The sequence below is a fragment of the Helicoverpa zea genome, chromosome 25 (genome assembly GCF_022581195.2).
Source record: "Helicoverpa zea isolate HzStark_Cry1AcR chromosome 25, ilHelZeax1.1, whole genome shotgun sequence".
Lineage (NCBI taxonomy): Eukaryota > Metazoa > Arthropoda > Insecta > Lepidoptera > Noctuidae > Helicoverpa > Helicoverpa zea.
This window is the reverse complement of record NC_061476.1, coordinates 7,810,860-7,831,620: the sequence shown is the minus strand read 5'-3', so window position 1 is coordinate 7,831,620 and position 20,761 is coordinate 7,810,860. Positions and strand designations below refer to the sequence as shown.

Genomic DNA, 20,761 nt, shown 5'->3' with positions numbered 1-20,761 from the left:
TTAGTAAATCATAACAAATAAAACTGTTCTTACCTGTATTATGATAATCCATAGTAGTTTTGGTTATCTAACTCACAATAAAAAAACTCTGAGGTATCAAACACGGCACGTTTTTAATGTAGTCAGTAACTGACGTGAGTGCATGTGACAACTATCAAGTTCTGACAGATTTGTGGGTAGCTGGCGTGTGGGTAGGAGTCCAAAAAAGCTCAGATTTCGTTCAGTAGTTACCTGGCTGGCTAACAAGTAGAATTTTTTTCTTTTATGTGAAAGTTTGTTTTTACTACTTTCGCCCGGCTAAAAATGCAAAATACCCCTATGTGCGTTGTTACAATTTGATGTCAAAGGTCGTTAGGAGATTTGCGAAAAATTTACACTTGTGCTTGTTACGCAATTAACCGCAGATCACCAGGTAAGAATACCTTTTTATAATATGGTGCTATTTGAGAATTCTTGTAAGTCACAATATTCTGCATAAAAATATAAAAATTGCACTGTTTTCCAAAAATAACGAAGTTCAATGTCCTAGTCGCAATAAACTAAACACATTTCTGGGCGCCGAAGTTAATTAGCGGTTGTTTTAGCCTGTATTTCTGCGTAATTACATTAAGGCCTATTACAGATTAATTAGGAAATGTGCATTTATATTTAGAATAGGCAATTATATACAGCGTCACAAAATAGTAAAAGTACCTAAAATATCATAGATCAAAAACATCTTGCAAGATGCCATGTTATTGAAAACAAATTAGGATTAGCTATTTGTAACATTGAGGTACTTTTTATCCGCATGTGCAGAATAGTTCGAAAGCTATTTGACCCAAATTACCGACCAATAATATTTTACCCACACAAAATTTCACCGACATTCATGTGTCAAAAAAGTTTGGAAATGACCTTGTACAAACCATTTAATTTCGCCCATAGAGACACACTTCGCTTACCCTATAAACGTTAAAAACTGAACAATCCTACTTATATTATAAATGTGAAAGTTTGTGAGAATGTATGGATGTATGTTTGTTATTCAATCACGCAAAAACGGCTGGACCGATTTGATTAAAATTTGGTATGTAGATAGGTGATACCCTGGATTAACACATAGGCTACTTTTTATCAACACACCACGCGGGCGAAGCCGCTGGCGGAAGCTAGTACAAAATAATTACAGGGCAGAATGTAGTTTGACCTTGAATAAAATAGCATCTAGGTTGTAGACGATCGATATTACGTTACTTTGCCAAGCGGCTTTCTACCAAATGTCTTCAGCAAACTTTTTAACGTTTTCAATGTTGGAAAAAGTTTTTCAAAAGAACATTTATTTTTTTAAAGCAAATCATAAAAAGTGTCAAAGTATTTCATTGTACAGCAATTGGTTTGAAACTTGTTTTATGAGTTTCACTAGCATTTCTTGCGGTTTTACCTGTATTTTCAGGAACTTTTATCTGTTCTTGGATAACCCGAATAGGTATAATATGGCATTTAAAAATAATGAGCGAACCAAGGTCCAATCTCTAGTTATACTTTTAAAGGCGTGTTTTATTGATGACATCTACCTACTTATGTATATTAGACACTTAGTAACACGAGTGTCATAAAGCTGAAGAGTTTGTTTGTGTTAAACTTAAAAGACTTGAAAACTGGCCTACACAGTCTCAGTTTCAACTCTTGAAAATTGCAGAAAAATACATTTATTTTAGAGCTTAGTAATTTCCACAGTATGCAAGCAAAACAACGTATAGAAGCAGTTACATCGTTATTTTTCAGTGTACAAAAAATGTTTGCCAACAAGGTCTCTTTAAAAGCAGGACCATGTAACCAATTTTGACATAACCACCACAAGCTTTTCACACTACAGACGAGAAAACCCTGGAAACGCATTAAATATACATGGAAACTATGAATTATGTATGAGGACGACGACAGCAACCGACTCGATTATTTCCAAAATCGATAGCACTCGGTGCCGATTTTATAATCGATATAAACCAATTATGAATATTTTATCGAGTACCACGATGATTTATGGATTGTCAATTAATATTATTTGTTAATTACAGCTTCAGGTAAAAGTTTGATTATATTTTGTGAAAGTGGGAGTCTAATATCGAATTGGGTTATCAAATAGCCGTTTTATGATTCGTTTTTGTTTCTTTTTTAACAGTGGCTTGCTCAAAGAACAGTAGCCAAAAAATATTTTCTATTGCTCTGAGTAAATTAACGATTTCAAATATTTACAAGTTACTTGATTATTCATGTACATATAAGAAAAATATCACGATGATAGTTGGAGTCAAAAACAGTTGGCCTTGAGACATACAATTTAGAAGTTGAAAAGCCTAATAATTACCTTATATGGATCAAATAAGAATTCACAAACCTATTATAAGAATAGACCTTTCACATAAAACCCTCTGCATGAAAAAAACAAATGAAAAGCGATTCAGTCAGTTTTGAGTTAATCGCTAGCAGACATACCTACAGACGGAGATTAAATTATCTTACCTATACATATAATTTACGAATGTGCCAAGACATGCATGAAATATAAGATGATCAATACAGCAAACAGCAGAATTCAGTTTGTATGACAATAATAATATAGTTCGGGATCTGATTTCCCAAAGGATTGTAGTAGAAGCTCGTGAATCTGGTAGCATTGACTTAATATCGAACACTAGGTTTCTTAGTATAGGTATTAAAGAAATTCTAGATGTTTAGTATTCATATATAGTCTTTTTTGTTTTTTATAAGAAATCATCAAATGACGCTCCCGCTGTGGGTTAGCATCTTGAAGGTGTGTCAGACTCTGACTGACTAAAACCCATCATGTTCCTTCTTAAGCCCTGTATGTACCAGGGCCGCGGTAACTCTTTCGAATAATCCGTCAGCCCATACATAGATAGTCTAGATCTGAGAAAGGACATAGGCTACTTTTTAACACGTATTAGGTTGACCTGTATGTATTAAACTTCCAAGGGTCGTAGCTTCATAAAAATTGGTAGCTGTATGTAGTTTTGATGACAATACAATTATCTGGTACTGTCAAACTGATCTAATGATGGAGCCGGAAAATATGGACTGAAACTTGATGATGGAACATCGTATCATGGCTGTTTAGTCTTGTTAGAAAAGCCTTTTGACGAACTTTGACTACGATTAGGTTTCAAGATCTTATAATGAAGCCCGTTTTTAAGTTTGATTTGAAGTAAGTATTATTTTATTATCTGGTAATGGAGCCTAACACTGAATGTATTTTTTCAAAGTGGTGGAATACACAAACCCTTCAGCTTTATGATATTAGTATAGATTACTGACGCTTTTACAGTGCAAAATTGTACAAAATATTTCTGTAATATTCGTGAGGATAGATAACATCAGGTTTTTATGTAAATATGGGATCTAAGGGCAAAGGTATCGGATGTCGGGTCAAGACTTCTTATACGAATTGAAAAGGTAAGGGGTACCTTTCCGTATTTTTTTCATAACACATTTTCTATTGGAAATATATTTTATGTTATTACTTGCTATGGCTTATTTTATGTATCTTTTTAATTTAGCTTTCATTTCAAAGTTTAATTTAGCTATAGTTAAGATTTGCATGTCTTTGTGACTGAATTTACTTACTTTAATTTACAATACGCACGTATTAAAATATATTCATCCCGCGGTTCTACCCGATTGAACAACCGCATCCCAATTAAAAATAGACTTTTCCCATTTTTAGGCTCTATTTCTTTTTGTATTTCTGTATTCTACCATTAATGTACTTACCTTAAATTGAAATTGGTTCAGTAGTTTTGGCACAAAGGTAGGATAGGCAGAATTACAAATATTGTTAGCGAGCTTTTATTTCAGAAGCGAGGCAGAGTTATGTCATAATAATACATCCATACTCTACTAAACTTTGATCCGCCTAAAACCCACTTATTTTTTTATCGTATTAAAGTATTAGTTCAAAGCCCCAAACGTTTATTTTTTATTCGCCTATCGGAAGACATTAATTTTAATACTAAATCTAAAGAAAATAATCTTCTAAACAGTTATTCGTGGAAAATCACAGCAAATCCAATAATAAGTTTGGTTTCCTCTGAAAGAAACTTATGTAATTCCATGAAAATATTGGTTTTAATTTGACACCCAAAAAATATTCTTAGGAAGCCATTTGAATGTTATCTTTGAATTGAGGAAGTTTTAATATTTTTAGAGTGCTAAATAATCCATATACTTGAATAATACGGTTTAGCTACAGTGAATTATTTGATAGATAACCGCCTATCTTAGAAGCTCTTTAGGTCTAATAATTATAATAAACTAGCTATTCTCGACGGTTGAATCTGAGTCCCGCGTGATCTATTTCCCGCATCTGGATAAGACGTTATTCCACTCCAGTTTTGGTGTGAAAGCGCGACAGACAAAGAGAAGCAAAATTTCTTTCGAATTCATAATATTTAGTAAGGATAGGACTTTAGTAGTTCGTTGGTTTGATATCCATGTGCTGCTAAAAGTCTACAGTTAATTCCATATCAATTATCATAAAATAACTTTCAACAGTCAAACAAAAACGACCATTGTTAAAAATACACAAACGCTCTCTACAATTTAGTATAGGTTTTTTCTCTTACCTGAAACTCTAACCCATGTTTCTCTCGGCAGTAGTCTTTGATGCGCGGGTAACATTTCGCCATGAGAGTATTCCTCTCCATCGTTGTATCTGGAAGTAAAGAAGATTTAGATTGAATACAATACCATCATCATCTCTTTAGGCTTTTCCCAACTATGTTTGGCTGTGATAAGACCTATTTATTATCGATATTTTAAAATCTTTTCATTTTTCAATGACTGCGTTGATCGACAATTTGCGAAGGTCTCGTTTGGGTCAAGGGACTAATTCAGAAGGCAGTTAGGGCACCAGAGACAGAAACCTCACAGGTATCTTGGACCCTGTTCCCGGTGGGGGTCACCAATTTTTTATGTTTTAAATATATTTACAAGTTCTTGAAATAAATAAGTAGATAAATTCAAATAGATATTGAGTATCATGAAAAAAATTTAATGCTGCAAGCATTTTCCTTGTCTAACTAATGTATGTACTCGACAAGAGGCCTTTGCCCTGAATTTGAGAATGACACGCTAATGATATTTTAAGTAGCAATGTTCTTGGAAATAAATTCACATAATTATTGAAGTATGATAAAATATTTCAGAGAAATCGCTATCTCAATCGCTTCGAGATAAATTCCGGTGTTATGCAGTTAATGTGGGTTTGTAGTAATATACTTACCGTTTAGTACAGAGGTGGAACTCATTTTGAATAATGTTTATGAAGATTTCTTGATTTTATAAGTAGAATTTGAGTTTAAGAGAGAGTTTATTCTATTCTGATCTGTTCTACCTAGTTAATCGCGACCGATATCCCTTAGTAAGACTGTTTGTCCGACCTGTAAGGCCTTCCAAAGACTTTCACATTTTGCATGACTTCCGAATATACTGAGGAACTCCTGATCACCCATCCAGCGATCGCACGGGCCAACCTTTGCTTAACTTTATCATAATCGACCCTTGTAGCTACTTAGCCACGAGCCCCTCATTCCATTACCACTCAGTGTAAATAAATTCACCAGTTCTGCAGTACTATAGTGACTGCAATTCTTGTCACTATTGCATGGAATTGGGTTGATTACACGAATGGAGTAAAGAAAGATGAGCGGAGATACCATAATGCAGGTAGGTCAGGGGCCTTCTTTTAGGTCAAATATGTACGATGGGCATGACCAAAACGATCAGTTAGAAGTGAACTAACGAGCGTTCTGGTTCTTTGAGATATTATATCAACGATTTTTGGCATTGCAAAAAATAGTAGGATCCAAAGAAGGCGTATAAGGGCGAACACTGGAACATTCCTCCTCCCCCGAACACCCGCATTTTGGCGCGCTACTTTCTTAGAAGATTTTCCGTTATGGCACCTCCGCTAGTCATTTTGTTTTCCATGTTTTCACGCGAACGTTATAGTGTTGCTGTACCGGAATTAATATTTAATCGTTCTAAGAATAGTGAGTTAGGATGGAGTGGTTTGAAGAATTTTGTGGCTAGGATTAGATGGAAGAGAATATCTTAGAAATCTAATGGATGATAGAGCTTTGATATTTGAAGAAATATGGGTTTTAGGTAAGAAGTGATGGCTACTTTTGAGGATTTTGCGTCCAATGGGTAAAATGGGTGTCAGGGTTATATATACAGACCTGTATATATAAGTCGATCATCAGGCTGTATTGTGAACTGCAGTTGTTAGAAAATAGAGTACCTTATCTTGTTATTTAACTTTGGCTACCATATAACAAACGTTATTTTCAACATCAATAACTTTTACTGCTTTTAAATAACTAAAGCTATTTATTGTATTTTTATGAGAGAGCCATCAAACACTGCAAAAGAGATTTATCCAATCCATGTTTCGATAGAGCCTAAAATCTTCGTCTAAATATCACCGAGCGAGCGAATAGTGAGTCTGAAATATTCGCACTACCTCTAGCTAGAGTGTCGCTGACAAGGCACGCTAGAATAATGCCGTACATTTTGTATTGTACGTCTATCGTGCACTGTTATAGTGGAAATAACTAGTTTAAGTTTCGAAATCGGTTCAGAAGATTCAGAGATTCCTGGATGAGGGAGACGACCACTTTTGTGCGACTGTCATCATGCTGGACGAATTGATGGTCCCGAGTTCGATTCCTGGTACGGTCAACATTTGAGTGATGAGTATGCTTGTTGGCTGTGGTCTGGGTGTGATGATATGTATTTATAAGCATATATAAAGAATATGTAGTTTATCAGTTGTGTTAGCGCCCATGACAACAGCTAAAAATTGCTTACCACAGCCTGGGTAGGGCTTACCAGTCGTGTGTAAAGGTGTAAAAAAATAAAATAAAGAAAAGCTGTTTTCATCACACAGCAAAGTTTTTAAACTCTTCTTAACAATCGACTTAAGAAGATGCATTGTAGAGAAAAGGATATCATGCTTCGAGCTTAAGATATTGAATCTTAAAACCAAAGTTTTTAAAACCACATTAAAAGTAGGTCAAGTAAAATTAAATTTTCCAAAACCGATCACCGCCTACTATCTGATAAATATGGCGTTAATTAAAAGTTGTTCATTTGAACCCCCTTTCGCCCCACCCAACCCCACCCATCCCCACCCTCCCCACTTGTAGGGGAAATGAATACAAAATTGCATTTGATCACGATTTGAAGATATTAAGCTGCTTGGATCGATAGGTTATAGTGGATTTGTGGTATTTCTAGCTGTCAGTAAGCTTCTATTAAATATAATATTAATAACATTGAGATTTTCCTTAGAAAGGACGTAGATAGTTTTTATCCCGGACTTTTGAAGAATTCTCTTGGAAACACGAAATAACCGAACTCTACGCGGGTGAAGCCGTGGGCGGGAAGCTAGTGATTTCATAAATGAAAAATGTTTGACTGTAGTTGTTTCACTATAAAAGTAAAGAATAGATGTAACGCTTTTAAATTGAACTCTATGTTCAATTATCTAGACCTCTGTCTGGGTGGATCAATAGAAAACATAAAATACTTTATTAATCTTTTAACCGACTTCAAAAATGAGTAGCTTATCAAATACATCGTATTACTTTCTTTCAGAACTTTTGTAACATCCATTTCACTACTCCTACACCATATCTATCCGTTTATTACGTAACACGTAAATGGTATTGAATCACTAGCTTCAAAAACCATTATTGCTTGGAAAGCTAAAAATAGTGCACATTTTGTGCGAAGTTTGCCCTCTACGTGGGTAAATACCATTTGAAACCTGCACTATAGGGGCGCTTGAATGACGCAGTTTGAGTCTGCTGTCTTTGTTTTAGTATTTTTGGTTGAAACAATGAAAATATGGGTTAGAACCAGGTTCAATTAATAATAATATTGACGCTTAAAACTGTATTTGGCGTTTCGTAGAAAAAACGTACACCACACAAATAGGTAATATCATGTCGTAAAAAGTGGATTGAAATTGTGTCTTTTGAGTTGTAATCAAGCTTTGTTCCGAAATATTAGAATGTCATAAAGGAGATCATTCAAGTCTCGAACATTTTGTACCCAAAAATGAAAGTGTCGGCCAGAAGAAAAAAATTGTAGATTCTTGTAGAGAATAATGCTCTGAAGATTTTTTACTATTACTAGAATTATCTACAATTAACCCCCAGGCTGCTATTTGACTTTGAAAATACCAAAAAATCCCACAATGTTTGGAGCATTACATTACGGTCCCAAAATCAAAATCAAAATCAAAATCAAAACTCATTTATTCAAACTTGGCTGCAAAACAGCACTTTTCGAACGTCAGAAAAAAATAATAGTTTTAAAAAAACTAAAAAAACACGCTTTTTATAGAAAAACGAACCAAAAAATAGAAAATAAATTTTAATGAATTTAAATTAAGAAAACAGTGTTAAAAATTTCAATGAATATAAATTAATAATAGTGTGAATACAAAAAAAAATATTTAAAAAAAGCGTGGGGTGCATGGTGTCAATAGTTATAAATATTTTATTGACAGATATGAGTACAGTGATTTTCATTTAGATAATATCTTAAAAAGCACCCCACGCTTTTTTTAAATATTTTTTTTTGTATTCACACTATTATTAATTTATATTCATTGAAATTTTTAACACTGTTTTCTTAATTTAAATTCATTAAAATTTATTTTCTATTTTTTGGTTCGTTTTTCTATAAAAAGCGTGTTTTTTTAGTTTTTTTAAAACTATTATTTATTTTCTACTTTTTAGTTTGTTTTAAAACTATTATTTGTTTTGTAGAATTAAAATTATCTTTAGTATACAAAAAATTGACAATATTACAGAAAACTGCTAAAGATAATTATTGGAAATAAAAATTAACATCGAGTCCTGCCTTATCGACTGTAGAGAAAAATTCTAGAAAATTTTAATTAATTTTCTTACCTTATCGACTATAGATGAAAATTATATAAATTAACAAAAATCATATTTTGCAAATTGAAAAGCCTAGAAGTCGGTGTCTAATGGATGTTACTAAGTTAATTTTGCCACCGACTTCTAGGCCGATGCACCTAAAATTAGTTTTTTTTTTTGCTTTTTAGTGTTTTGGGAAGTCGGTTTAATTTTTTTGTAAAAAGGTTATTTATTTAAAGCTTTACAGTGATATGAATAGTTGTCACTATCCATACAAGTCCAAACGAGGTATTTTACATATTCAATTGTCGAGTTCCCTCGACTTTCTCTGGTCTCCATCATCAGGTCAGCTCCAAACCTTCACTGTTGCATAGGTCTTGTCAATACGAATAATTTAAGCCCAAACACGAGGTAGTTTACATATTCAGTTGTCGAGTTCCCTCGACTTTCTCTGGTCTCCATCATCAGGTCCGCTCCAAACCTTCACTATTGCAAAGGTCTTGTCAATACAAATAATTTAAGCCCAAACACGAGGTAGTTTACATATTCAGTTGTCGAATTCCCTCGACCCTCTCTGGTCTCCATCATCAGGTCAGCTCCAAATCTTCACAGTTGAATAGTGCTTTTAGGCGTACACCTGAGTGTCAAGTTTTTACCCTATGTATGCCTACAACTTTTGAAGGTTGCCCTCTATTTCTCAGGGTTTCCATCATCAGATCCTGACCTGATGACTATGGGACCAACTGGCAGCTATTCCGAGTCGAACAAAAAAAGAATCACGTAAATCGGTCTATAAACCTCGGAGTAATCGATGTTTATGTGTAACCTCCTCCTTTTTGGGAAGTCGGTTAAAAATGGAATTATTTTATCAAATTATTGTATTGTCATCGGTCCTCAATAAATCTACAAAGTTTGAACGAAATCTGGCCGTTTCAAGTGGGTCAAAATCGCGCCAAAAGAAGTCGGTTACAAACATACAGGTGAAGCTAATAAAAAGCGTGTAAAAAATTACATAAGACAGCCCCCAAAAACGCCCACCCTTCACCACTTCCTATGTGTTTTTGCTGGGAAGAAGAAGTGGCGCAACAAACTCCCCAGCAACACATGTCTGTCTGTAGGTTAAAAGAACCTTTCAACAAAGTACAGTGAGTATTGCAGTATGCAATACGCAATATTGTCATAAAATAAAATTACATTTAAAAATGATTTATAAAATCCACCACATGCTAGCTAGCACTCACCCTACGTGACTTGTCTAACTCAAGCATTGAATAAATATGATGTGAAAAAAATGTATAGCCTCCAATATTTATAATAGTTTATGAGGGAGTGCCCACCTTCATGTGATATTCTATTGCAACCCTGTGTAATGTACAACATGGGTAAGTAATGAATCTAGTAAATTGGACCGCTCAGCCAGTAAAAAAAAAAGAAGTATAAGAAAAGAGTCTACAAAATTATATAATACTACTTATAGTATAGGCAGTAAGACGACCTGGCACCACAAGCAGCACCCGTTCACGAGCATAACGCGAGGATCAGCCATCGCCCCCCTCGCACATCTTTGAGGGAGGGAAGCAACCCGACCGCCGACGCTACCGCAAGCAGTGCCGTCTAAGGGAGCATGACGTACTCACCGCTACATAACTCAATATCAGGATCAATTATCGCTAAGTAGTGGTCCTTATTTACTGTAATCCAAAGGAAAAAAAAATAAATATAAATAGATGATTTAAATAAAACATAATAAATACAGTAAATGTATCCTGTCAATAATGTAAAACCAAGTAAGGTCAATAATAAAAATATAAAATTGTAAAAAAAAAATGAATAATAATAATTGATTGTAAAATTAAGATGTCATTCACAAAAAAAAAAGACAATTATAGTATAGCTGTCTTGCGTTCAACATGGCGACCAACTATTTTTATCATTCAAATAATCGTTAATTGTATAATATGCCTTTTGAATAAGAATAGCCTTAATTTGTTCTTTGAATTTATTAAACGGCTGTTCTAATAAAGACAGAGGAAGTTTATTATAGAAACGAATACCTAGACCCAGAAATGAACCATGCACTTTATGAAGCCGGTGAAAGGGTACACACAGTTTATGCTTATTTCTTGTATTAATGCTATGGACTTCACTTTTTTTGGTATATAAATGTAAGTTCTGTCTAATATACAGTATATTGGCAAAGATGAATTGTGATGCCACAGTAAGAATACCAATTTCTTTAAACAGCTCTCTGAGGGAAGTTCTGGTACCTAATTGGTATATCGCACGTATAGCACGTTTTTGTAGAATAAATATATTCTCTATATCAGCGGCTTTGCCCCACAACAGGATACCGTAGGACATAACGCTGTGAAAATTACTGAAATACACCAATCGAGCAGTGTCGACGTCTGTGAACTGTCTGACTTTCCTGACGGCGTAGGCGGCAGAACTAAGCCTTCCCGCGAGGCTAGAAATATGTGAACCCCATTGAAGTTTTGTATCTACTGTTTTTATAAACTGTTTTGTATAAACTGGAGAAGGCAGCCGCTGCCTTCAGAAGATTCCTGCCCAACCTGGGAACTCATCAAATGGTCCCCCTCTCGCTGTGGGTAAGTCAGAATCTTACTGAATAAAGCCCATAATGGGGAAACCAGGGCCGCGGTAATTCTTTCGAACAATCTCGCAGCCCCGATAGGGTTTGTCCCCGCAAAAAATATCGTATGATTCTTGTCGAGGATGCCCTGAAGATTTTTTACTATTATAAGGAACGTCATCGGTTAACCCCCAGACTGCTATTTGAGTTTAAAGTGTGAGAACCGTGAATAAAAAATCTATACTTGAATATTGCGGCAAATAACGTCCACAGTATTTTTTTTACTAATCGAACATCTACGATATACCCCTCCCCCCCTCCTGCTTCACCGAGGAGCTTTTTACTGATTTAAACCCATCATGTTCCTTCTGACCATGTAGCAGGGCCGTGGTTACTCTTTCGAACAATCCCGCAGCCCTGGCAGGTTCTGACCCTGGTGGGCCCCACTGGGGTTTGCTGTAGCTCTTTATGTGGTCATCTTACCTGTGAAGGTGGAGCTGGTGAAGATCCTGACAATCTTGGAGCTGACCGGCGGCAGCGACTTCAGCGAGCCGCCGAAGATCAGGTCCACGGTCCGGTCATCCATGGTTCAGGCTGGATGTCCTAAGGAAAATTAGGAATAACAGGAATAATAATATTTTCATGCATGCAGATTTATGTGGAAACCTTAAGATAAATTTAGGTGAGGTTTTTAAGTAACCTGTACTCAGAAATTTTCCATAAGTTACCACCATATCTGTTACCTACAATTTTGGCAAAAAAAATGGTTTCTGATTTTTGAGAACCATTATTGTCCATAGAAAAACCACAGTAATTTTTGAGTTCGTCTTTTGTTAATTAGATGCAGGGAAAGCCCTGGGAGTTATGCATTGTATTTGCCTTGTATGTTGTATGTTCAGGTAAAATACAAGACCGAAAATTCGTGCGTTTTAATAAATGCATAATAATTTGGCTATGATCCTAATAAATAAAATACTTGACGTGATCTGAAGAAATTACTGTGCCACCCTAATTGATAATTTTTAAGGGATTCATAAAACAAATTAACAATGATTTCCTTAATCCAATTATTTATTTAAATAGCTCTTTATTTATTACAATAATTTTGTATGATTTATCTATTATATCTAAAGTTATGGATTTTAGCTGCGTGCAGCGGAAACATAAAAATGCTTGCATGAGTTTCAGAGCCGATATATCCTGAAAGCTGCACCTTCGTTACTAGAGTATTTTCTAGTTTAGGTACTTATATTTAAGGAAAACTTTAGGAATTGCCTGTAAGCAGATATATTATGGATAAGAAAGGAGTTGATGTTAGTATGACGGCTGACAGAGAGGAACGGAAGCGGAAAACATTGCCATAATAACTTGGGAACAGAAGAAAGAAGGAAGAACTTTAGTAGCCGCAAGTCTTAGTTTTAATTTTGCACTTCATACATGTATTTTTGTTAAGCCAATTCACGGGTTTCAGGTTTAGACTTTCTCAAATCCTTCTGACAGAATACGACTTGAATTTTTTACAATCGGATACGCTGGATTTTTGGAACGGTGATTTGTGGTGGCGATTAACCATAGACTTAACCCGTTTGGGCCAAATTATAAGTCAAAATCATAGGACAAGAGAACATCCGAAAGATGTGTACATTTAAAAATGTGACGATGTAGGTATGACATTACAATTACCATAGAACCATAATACCCAATCCAACACCACCCATTTAAAATTTATTAAAAGATTGAGCGTTCACCGACAATTTAATTCAGTTAGCGATATCTTATCAGTATGATAGCGGTGGCTATTGAAGTGCTATTACTGATCTGCCGATAGCCTTCGCATGATCAGGCACAGTTATATTCAACGGTTAGTCATTACGGAGATATGGTGTGTCGTTAAATTGAATTGTAAGACATAGAAGAACGGTTCAAATGTGGTTTAGGAAACAACTTGAAAAAAAAAACTCTTTGTAAAAATAGCCACTGAAAAGTAGAAAACTTTAGAGTGAAGAAACCTTTTTACGAAAGTAAAAGTACTGAAAAGTAGATAATTAATAGAGTCTTGTGAGTCTTCAGGTTGCAGCTGCTTAGTTTGCTTTCGACTTCAAAAACCATGTTAATGCTAGTTTTGCTTTGTGGAATCATATTTTTACACAGATATCATCACAAAAACAGCTAGAAGGTACAACTGTATTATAAAACAAGCTGCCTATTCAAATAACCTGTCTGTCGATTCACAGCATCATCCATCATCCTCCGAGCCTTTTCCCAAATATGTTGGGGTCGGCTTCCAGTCTAACCGGATTCAGCTGAGTACCAGTGCTTTACAAGAAGCGACTGCCTATCTGACCTCCTCAACCCAGTTGCCCGGGCAACCCGATACCCCTTAGTTAGACTGGTGTCAGACTTACTGGCTTCTGACTACCCGTAACGACTGCCAAGGATGTTCAATGACAGCCGGGACCTACAGTTTAACGTGCCATCCGAAACACAGCCAATGGTGTCTAAGATATACTTAGAAAGTACATACAAACTTAGAAAAGTTGCATTGGTACTTGCCTGACCTGGGATCGAACCCGCGCCCTCATACTTGAGAGGTTGGTCCTTTACCCATTAGGCCACCACGACTTTTTTCACGATTCACAGCGATCTCACAAAAAGTTTCAATTATTTTTCACGGTTGCAAGGAATAAAGAAGGAAGGCAAAGTCGGGGCGGCCAGCTGGTATAATTACAAACGTATGAAAAGCCATCCCGAATGCAAGTGTCGACTCGTATTTCAGTCTCCCTCGTAAAACCGATGAAGCGCGAACATCTTCCTGGCACATACATACAAACAAACTGTAGTTTTATTATATTTCCGGAACTAAGTAATGTAATGAGAGTGGACTTTACTTACCTAAGTTATTTTAAGTTCAGTATTACTACAATGTTACCTATTATTGTAAGTTTAAGAGTGTGTGCACCATTTAACCAAAACGTTGACCAAGTATACTTGCCGAGTTGCCGCCTATTGGTCAAATCAAGTGATTTTACAACTGAAAATGGTCGGTAATCGTTGTAGTGTGTAACCATCCATGTATGTAAACAGCCTTATTTAAAATGCTTCTTCAGCAATACTGACTTGTAATTGTCTTTATATTGTCTTTTTACACAATAAACCGGACCTTCAAACTAAATGGACGTATTATTTCAATTCTTCTAATCTACCGTGACCAGACCACACCACATGGCGACCCTGCCATACTAGCTACTCTGTATCTACCTACATGGACTTTCTACCTCTATAATATTTCTCAATCTTCAAAACGTCGGGCTATTGATTGATTTTGGATATTGCATTGGCATCCATCATCAAGATTCTTGCGATTTTTGGAATATCGACGAAGAACACCAACCAAGAACGAACCAACATCATGGGCACAACTCAAAGCAAGGAACAAGTGGTCATTGCACAGTCTGCAGCCGGAAGCAACCACGCAAAAGCGACGGCGGAACATCTCCAGACGAACAATATCCTTCTGTCCATAATCTGCGCCTGTATGCTGCTGGCGGTGTTGATTGGATTCTTCTGCCTGTACAAACGATGCCACACCAACTGGATGCAGAAACAGCTCAGGAGTGACGCTTTGGAACGAGTTCTCGCGCGTGTCAGCTACCGACGTCGCAGGGAAATCAGGGAGCATGAGGACCCAGAAACCAAGGTGTAAGAGTGACCAACAAGTAAGTCGTAATTAGTACGCGCGTCTTAATTTCTTTTATTTTAGTAAGTGATTTTACCTAGTACTTAATATTTTTTTGTTTTTGTGTAGTGTTGAGCCACTTAACACTTACTTATTGAATTAGATTATGAGTATAGAGTTAAAATTATCAGATATTTATAAGCAATTAAAACATTGTACGGATTATATTTCTAAGTTAGGTCCTTCAAGAAGAGTAGGTAGTAATTTTGAGAATAAGATTTTAGAAGCTAAGAACTTGTATGTGTCGTTTAAAAATATTTTGAGTATTTTACCTAAAGAGGCGTCTAAAGAATTATTATTTTTATGTTCTTGTATAAACAAATGCTATGACAAAATTTTGAAATTTGAGATGGAATCTATTTCGAGCGGTAGTCAGAGTCAAGATAAATCTGCCACAATGTCGGTGCAAGGTGAAAAGTTTAATTTAAAGACGGCTGTAAGCCTATTGCCTAAAATGACTGGTGATGAAGAGGTGACTAATGACTTAATTTCTGCGATTGAATTATATGATTCAATGCTTATTGGTGGTGATAAGTCGATTTTAATCAATTTTGTTTTAAAGAGTCGGTTAACTAATGGAGCAAAAATGCGTTTAGCTACTTCTTATAGTTCTGTTGAGTTGCTATTAGAAGATATGCGTAAACATTTACTTACTCGCAAGTCAGATACTGCTTTACAGTCTAGACTACAAAAGGCTAGGCAAGGTGAAAAGTCAGTTACAGAGTTTGCTCAAGAGATAGAGAAGTTGTTTGTAGAATTGACCATTTCTCAGGCAAATGGCGATGATAAAGCGTATGAGGTATTGCGTCCTCTTAATGAAAAGAACGCTATTAGGTGTTTTTCCGAAGGGTTAAGAAGTCAAAAGTTAGGAACAATTATTTCAGCACGGAATTTGACCTCCTTAAAGGAAGCTATTAGGGTGGCCGAAGATGAAACTAGCTTAACTGCCGAGCGTCAGACCGTCATGTCGTATAACCGTCGGTCTACTCGCACTAATAATTTTGGTCATCGTGGATTTCGTGGTCGAAATTCATTGAGATATTTTCGAGGTAGACAGCCACATAGTGCGCATCAAAATTTTGCTGCATCAAGGAACACGTGGCGAGGCAGCCGCGGTGCTCAGGTATATCGACGAGGAGCGTCAAGTTACGGTTCCAGGTATGTTCGTGGGAATCGTGGCAATTACGCAAACTATTCTAATAATAGAAATCTAAATCATTTTATAACAAATGAACGACATGATTTACCGACTTCAGAAAATAGTCGTAATGATCTTTCTGCGGACCAAAATTTGGGAGCATTTTTTCGTTCCTAATCAAGTTTTTACTTGTGATAGCATTAATTGGGTAAACTTAAGTTTAAATAACATAGAATTAGAATTTTTAGTAGATACAGGGGCCTCTTTATCGTGTGTTAATTATGATATTTTAGATTTAGCTCAGCTAGAGTTGCATAAGTGCGATTTAAATATCCATGGTATTGGTGGAAGTTTAAAGTCTATAGGATTTGTTTATTTAACTCTAGAGTTCAGGAATATTATTTTTAAACATAAGTTCTACGTATTTAGGAATTTACCATGTAAGTCGATAGGCATATTAGGTCAAGATTTTATTAAACGGTATTGTGGAATTATAGATTATGACTCAAATACTTTATCTCTCAAAGTTGCAGAGAGTAGAGTCTCATTGCCTTTACATTTTTATAATTATAATTTTGTTATCGGACCGAGGTGTGAAGTCATTAAGTTCATACCTACGAGTATTAATTATGAATGTGTCATTTATCCGAAGGAGATTAGACAGGGTATATTTTTGGCTAGTGTGGTAGCCAGGCCGAAAAATGGTAGGATTCCTGTAAGACTTTTAAATACCACTGATAAGGAAGTATCTCTATGTTTGGATAAGTTTGAAGTTGATAGGTTAGAAAACTATAGTTTTTGTAATTACGAAAGCCCGGATGTTAATGTAGAGAGGATAAAGACCTTATTTTCATTACTTAATGTAGGTTCATACTTGAACAAGGAAGAACAGCTGTCGATCGAGCAAATCTGTGCCAAATATTCGGACATATTTCATTTACCAGGTGACAAATTAAGTGTTACGGACGTTTACGAGCAGACTATTCATTTAAAAGAACATGCTACGCCTGCGTATAAGAAACAGTATAGAATTCCATTTATGCAGAAAGAAGAACTTAATAGACAGATCGATGATATGTTACGAGAAGGCATTATAGAAAAAACTTGCAGTGAGTGGTCTAGCCCCCTGTTACTAGTTCCTAAAAAGTTAGATAGGAGCGGTAAACGTCAATGGAGAGTAGTGGTAGACTACAGACAGCTAAATGAGAGAATACAGGACGACAAATTTCCTCTCCCAAACATAACAGATATATTAGAGTCTCTATCTGGTGCTATGTACTTTAGCCATTGTGATTTAAATCGTAGTTATTATCAATGTAATCTTTCAAAAGAATCTAGAAAATATACGGCGTTCACGACAGATAAAGGGCAGTATCAGATGTGTAGGTTACCGATGGGGCTCAAAATTAGTCCATCTGCCTTCAGTAGATTAATGACAGTTGCTATGTCGGGTTTAAATTACGAAAAATGTATTGTCTATTTAGACGATTTAATTATTTTTGGTCGCAATTTGGTGGAACATAATAAAAATCTTATGTCTGTTTTTGAAAGATTACGTAAAGTTAAACTAAAACTAAATCCCTCTAAATGTGAGTTTCTAAAGCGACAAGTCCTTTACTTAGGCCATGTAATATCATCCTCAGGTATTTTGCCTGACCCTGAAAAGATCCGAGTAATTGAAAGTTATCCGACACCAACATGTGCGGATGACGTCAAGCGTTTTGTTGCATTTAGCAACTATTACAGGAAATTTATTCGAAACTTTGCAGCTATTGTTGTGCCACTAAACAAATTATGTAGAAAGAAGGTTCAGTTTGAATGGACTACAGAATGTCAGAATGCCTTTGAAACTCTTAAAAAATCACTATCTAGTCCACCTGTTTTAGATTATCCAAATTTTTTGAAAGAAAATGAATTTATTTTACAAACAGATAGTTCCGGTTTTGCTATTGGCAGTGTGCTAAGTAATTCTAACGGAAAACCCGTAGCGTATGCTAGTAGGAGTTTAAATAAAGCAGAGTTAAATTATGCAACAATTGAAAAGGAACTTCTGGCAATAGTTTGGTCAATAAAATATTTTAGGCCATATTTATATGGGAAAAAATTTGTAATAAGAACTGACCACAGGCCTTTGCTTTATCTTTTTAACATGTCAAATCCATCTAGTCGTTTAACAAAATTTCGTCTTTTACTGGAGGAGTACGACTTTAAAGTAGAATATGTCAGAGGAAAAGAAAATGTAGTTGCCGACGCGCTATCTAGAGTTATTTTGACATCAGACGAGTTAAAACAAATGAATAACAAAATAATAAATGTGATGACTAGAGCGCAATTGAGAAAAAATCAACAATCAACTGATTTGACACCTAGTACTGGGACTTCGGATGACAATAGGTCTGATCAGCCTAAAGTTGCCGAAGTACTTAAGAAATGTGATACGGACGTAGAATTAATTATTTTACCGGAAAGAAACCTGCGCAGATTACTTACATTACTAAAAAATGACGATAAGTTATATTTTTCAAGGAATAGGACTTTCGTATATTGTAAAAGAAAAAATAATGTATTTGCAAGCTCATCTTCTTTATCAGTAAACTCGCGAGACGATTTATTGAAAGAGTTGGCGTTATTTTGCAAAACAATAAATATTGAAGAATTAATAATTATAAAAACGCGTAAAAATAAAGAGCTCATTGAAAGTATAGCCAAATATGTTGCTAAAAATAAATCGAGTGAGTTTCCTCGAATATGTGTTATAAAGGACGTCCAAAGAATATATGATGATGACGATAAAAAAGTAATAATGAACGATTTTCATTTATTACCTAGTAGTGGTCATATAGGAGTTCGGAGAATGATAAGTAAGATTAAAAAATATTATTATTGGCCATCGTTAGAAAAAGATGTTAGATGTTATGTAGAAAAATGCAGCAACTGTCAAAAGCAAAAATACACAAAAATTCATAGGGAGCCATTAAAAATTACATCCACAGCATCATCATCTTTTGAGAAAATTTTCTTAGACATTGTAGGTCCATTAGATAAAGATGATTTAGGCTACAATTATATTCTAACATTACAGTGCGAGCTCAGTAAATATGTTGAAGCATATCCTTTAAAAACTAAAACAACAACAGAAGTTGCTAAAGCATTCGTCGAAAACTTTATTTTACGATACGGAATTCCAAAAGAAATTGCAAGTGATAGGGGTACAGAGTTTGTTTCTAAGGTTATGTCAGAATTATGCAAAATTTTAAATATAAAACAAACAATCGCGACTTCTTACCACCATCAAAGTATTGGATCATTAGAAAATGCACATAAAGTGTTAGGAGCCTATTTACGAATCCAAACAGATAATCATCCTTCAAGTTGGAGTTCATGGTTACAGTATTGGTGTTTTTCATATAACACTACTGTACATTCAGAGACTAAATATACACCTTTTGAGTTAGTGTTTGGACAAGTAGGTATGTAGATTACCTAATAATTTATGTAATGTTGTAGAACCACTGTATAATTTTGAAAATTATGTGTCAGAATTTAAGTACAGATTACAGAAAGCTCAAAAAGATGCAAAAAATAATTTAATTGTAAGTAAAGAACGTAGAAAACTAAATTATGATAAGTCAAGTAATCCCATTGTTTACAAATCAGGTGATGCACTATTGTTGAAAAATGAGATAGGAAATAAATTGGATACTTTGTACACTGGCCCATATATTGTAGTTGAAGATCTTGCACCTAATGTTAAACTTAATATTAATGGAAAAAATGTAATAGTTCATAAGAATAGGACAAAATTGTATAAGGAACCATAGTAGTCTATTATTTTAAATATAATAATAATCATAGGATATATATAAGTGTTACAAAAAAAAAAAAAATCTTGTAATCATTTTTTTTTTTTTCAAATAACGGGGATGATGTAGTGTGTAACCATCCATGTATGTAAACAGCCTTATTTAAAATGCTTCTTCAGCAATACTGACTTGTAATTGTCTTTATATTGTCTTTTTACACAATAAACCGGACCTTCAAACTAAATGGACGTATTATTTCAATTCTTCTAATCTACCGTGACCAGACCACACCACATCGTCATACACTTGTTGTTCTGTGCATAAGCTTACTATTTGATACATGATGCCATTGTGAAATCAACATCTGACTGACTTCTTAAACCCAACTACCCGGGCAACCCGATACCCCTTGGCAAGACTGGTTATCAGACACACTCGCTGTTTTGTATCCGGATGCGGAAAATAGTTTCATCAAGCCACAGATTATAACAGTAGAGAATAGCTAGTATTACACGAGTGTTCAGTCCCTACTTC

The 20,761-nt window shown here is 35.2% G+C and overlaps 1 protein-coding gene across 1 annotated transcript in view; it reads right to left on the bottom strand.

Annotated features, from left to right (window-relative positions):
• The window catches only part of LOC124642826 (NACHT and WD repeat domain-containing protein 2), a 47,297-nt gene that overhangs the window by 24,708 nt on the left and 1,828 nt on the right, over nt 1–20,761 (bottom strand). The window contains exons 2-3 of the mRNA XM_047181549.1: nt 12,034–12,153; nt 4,626–4,714 (exon numbers count right to left, since the gene is read on the bottom strand). Of these exons, the coding sequence (XP_047037505.1) occupies nt 4,626–4,714; nt 12,034–12,136 (192 nt within the window). The 5' untranslated portion in view covers nt 12,137–12,153. The remainder of the gene's footprint in view (nt 1–4,625; nt 4,715–12,033; nt 12,154–20,761) is intronic.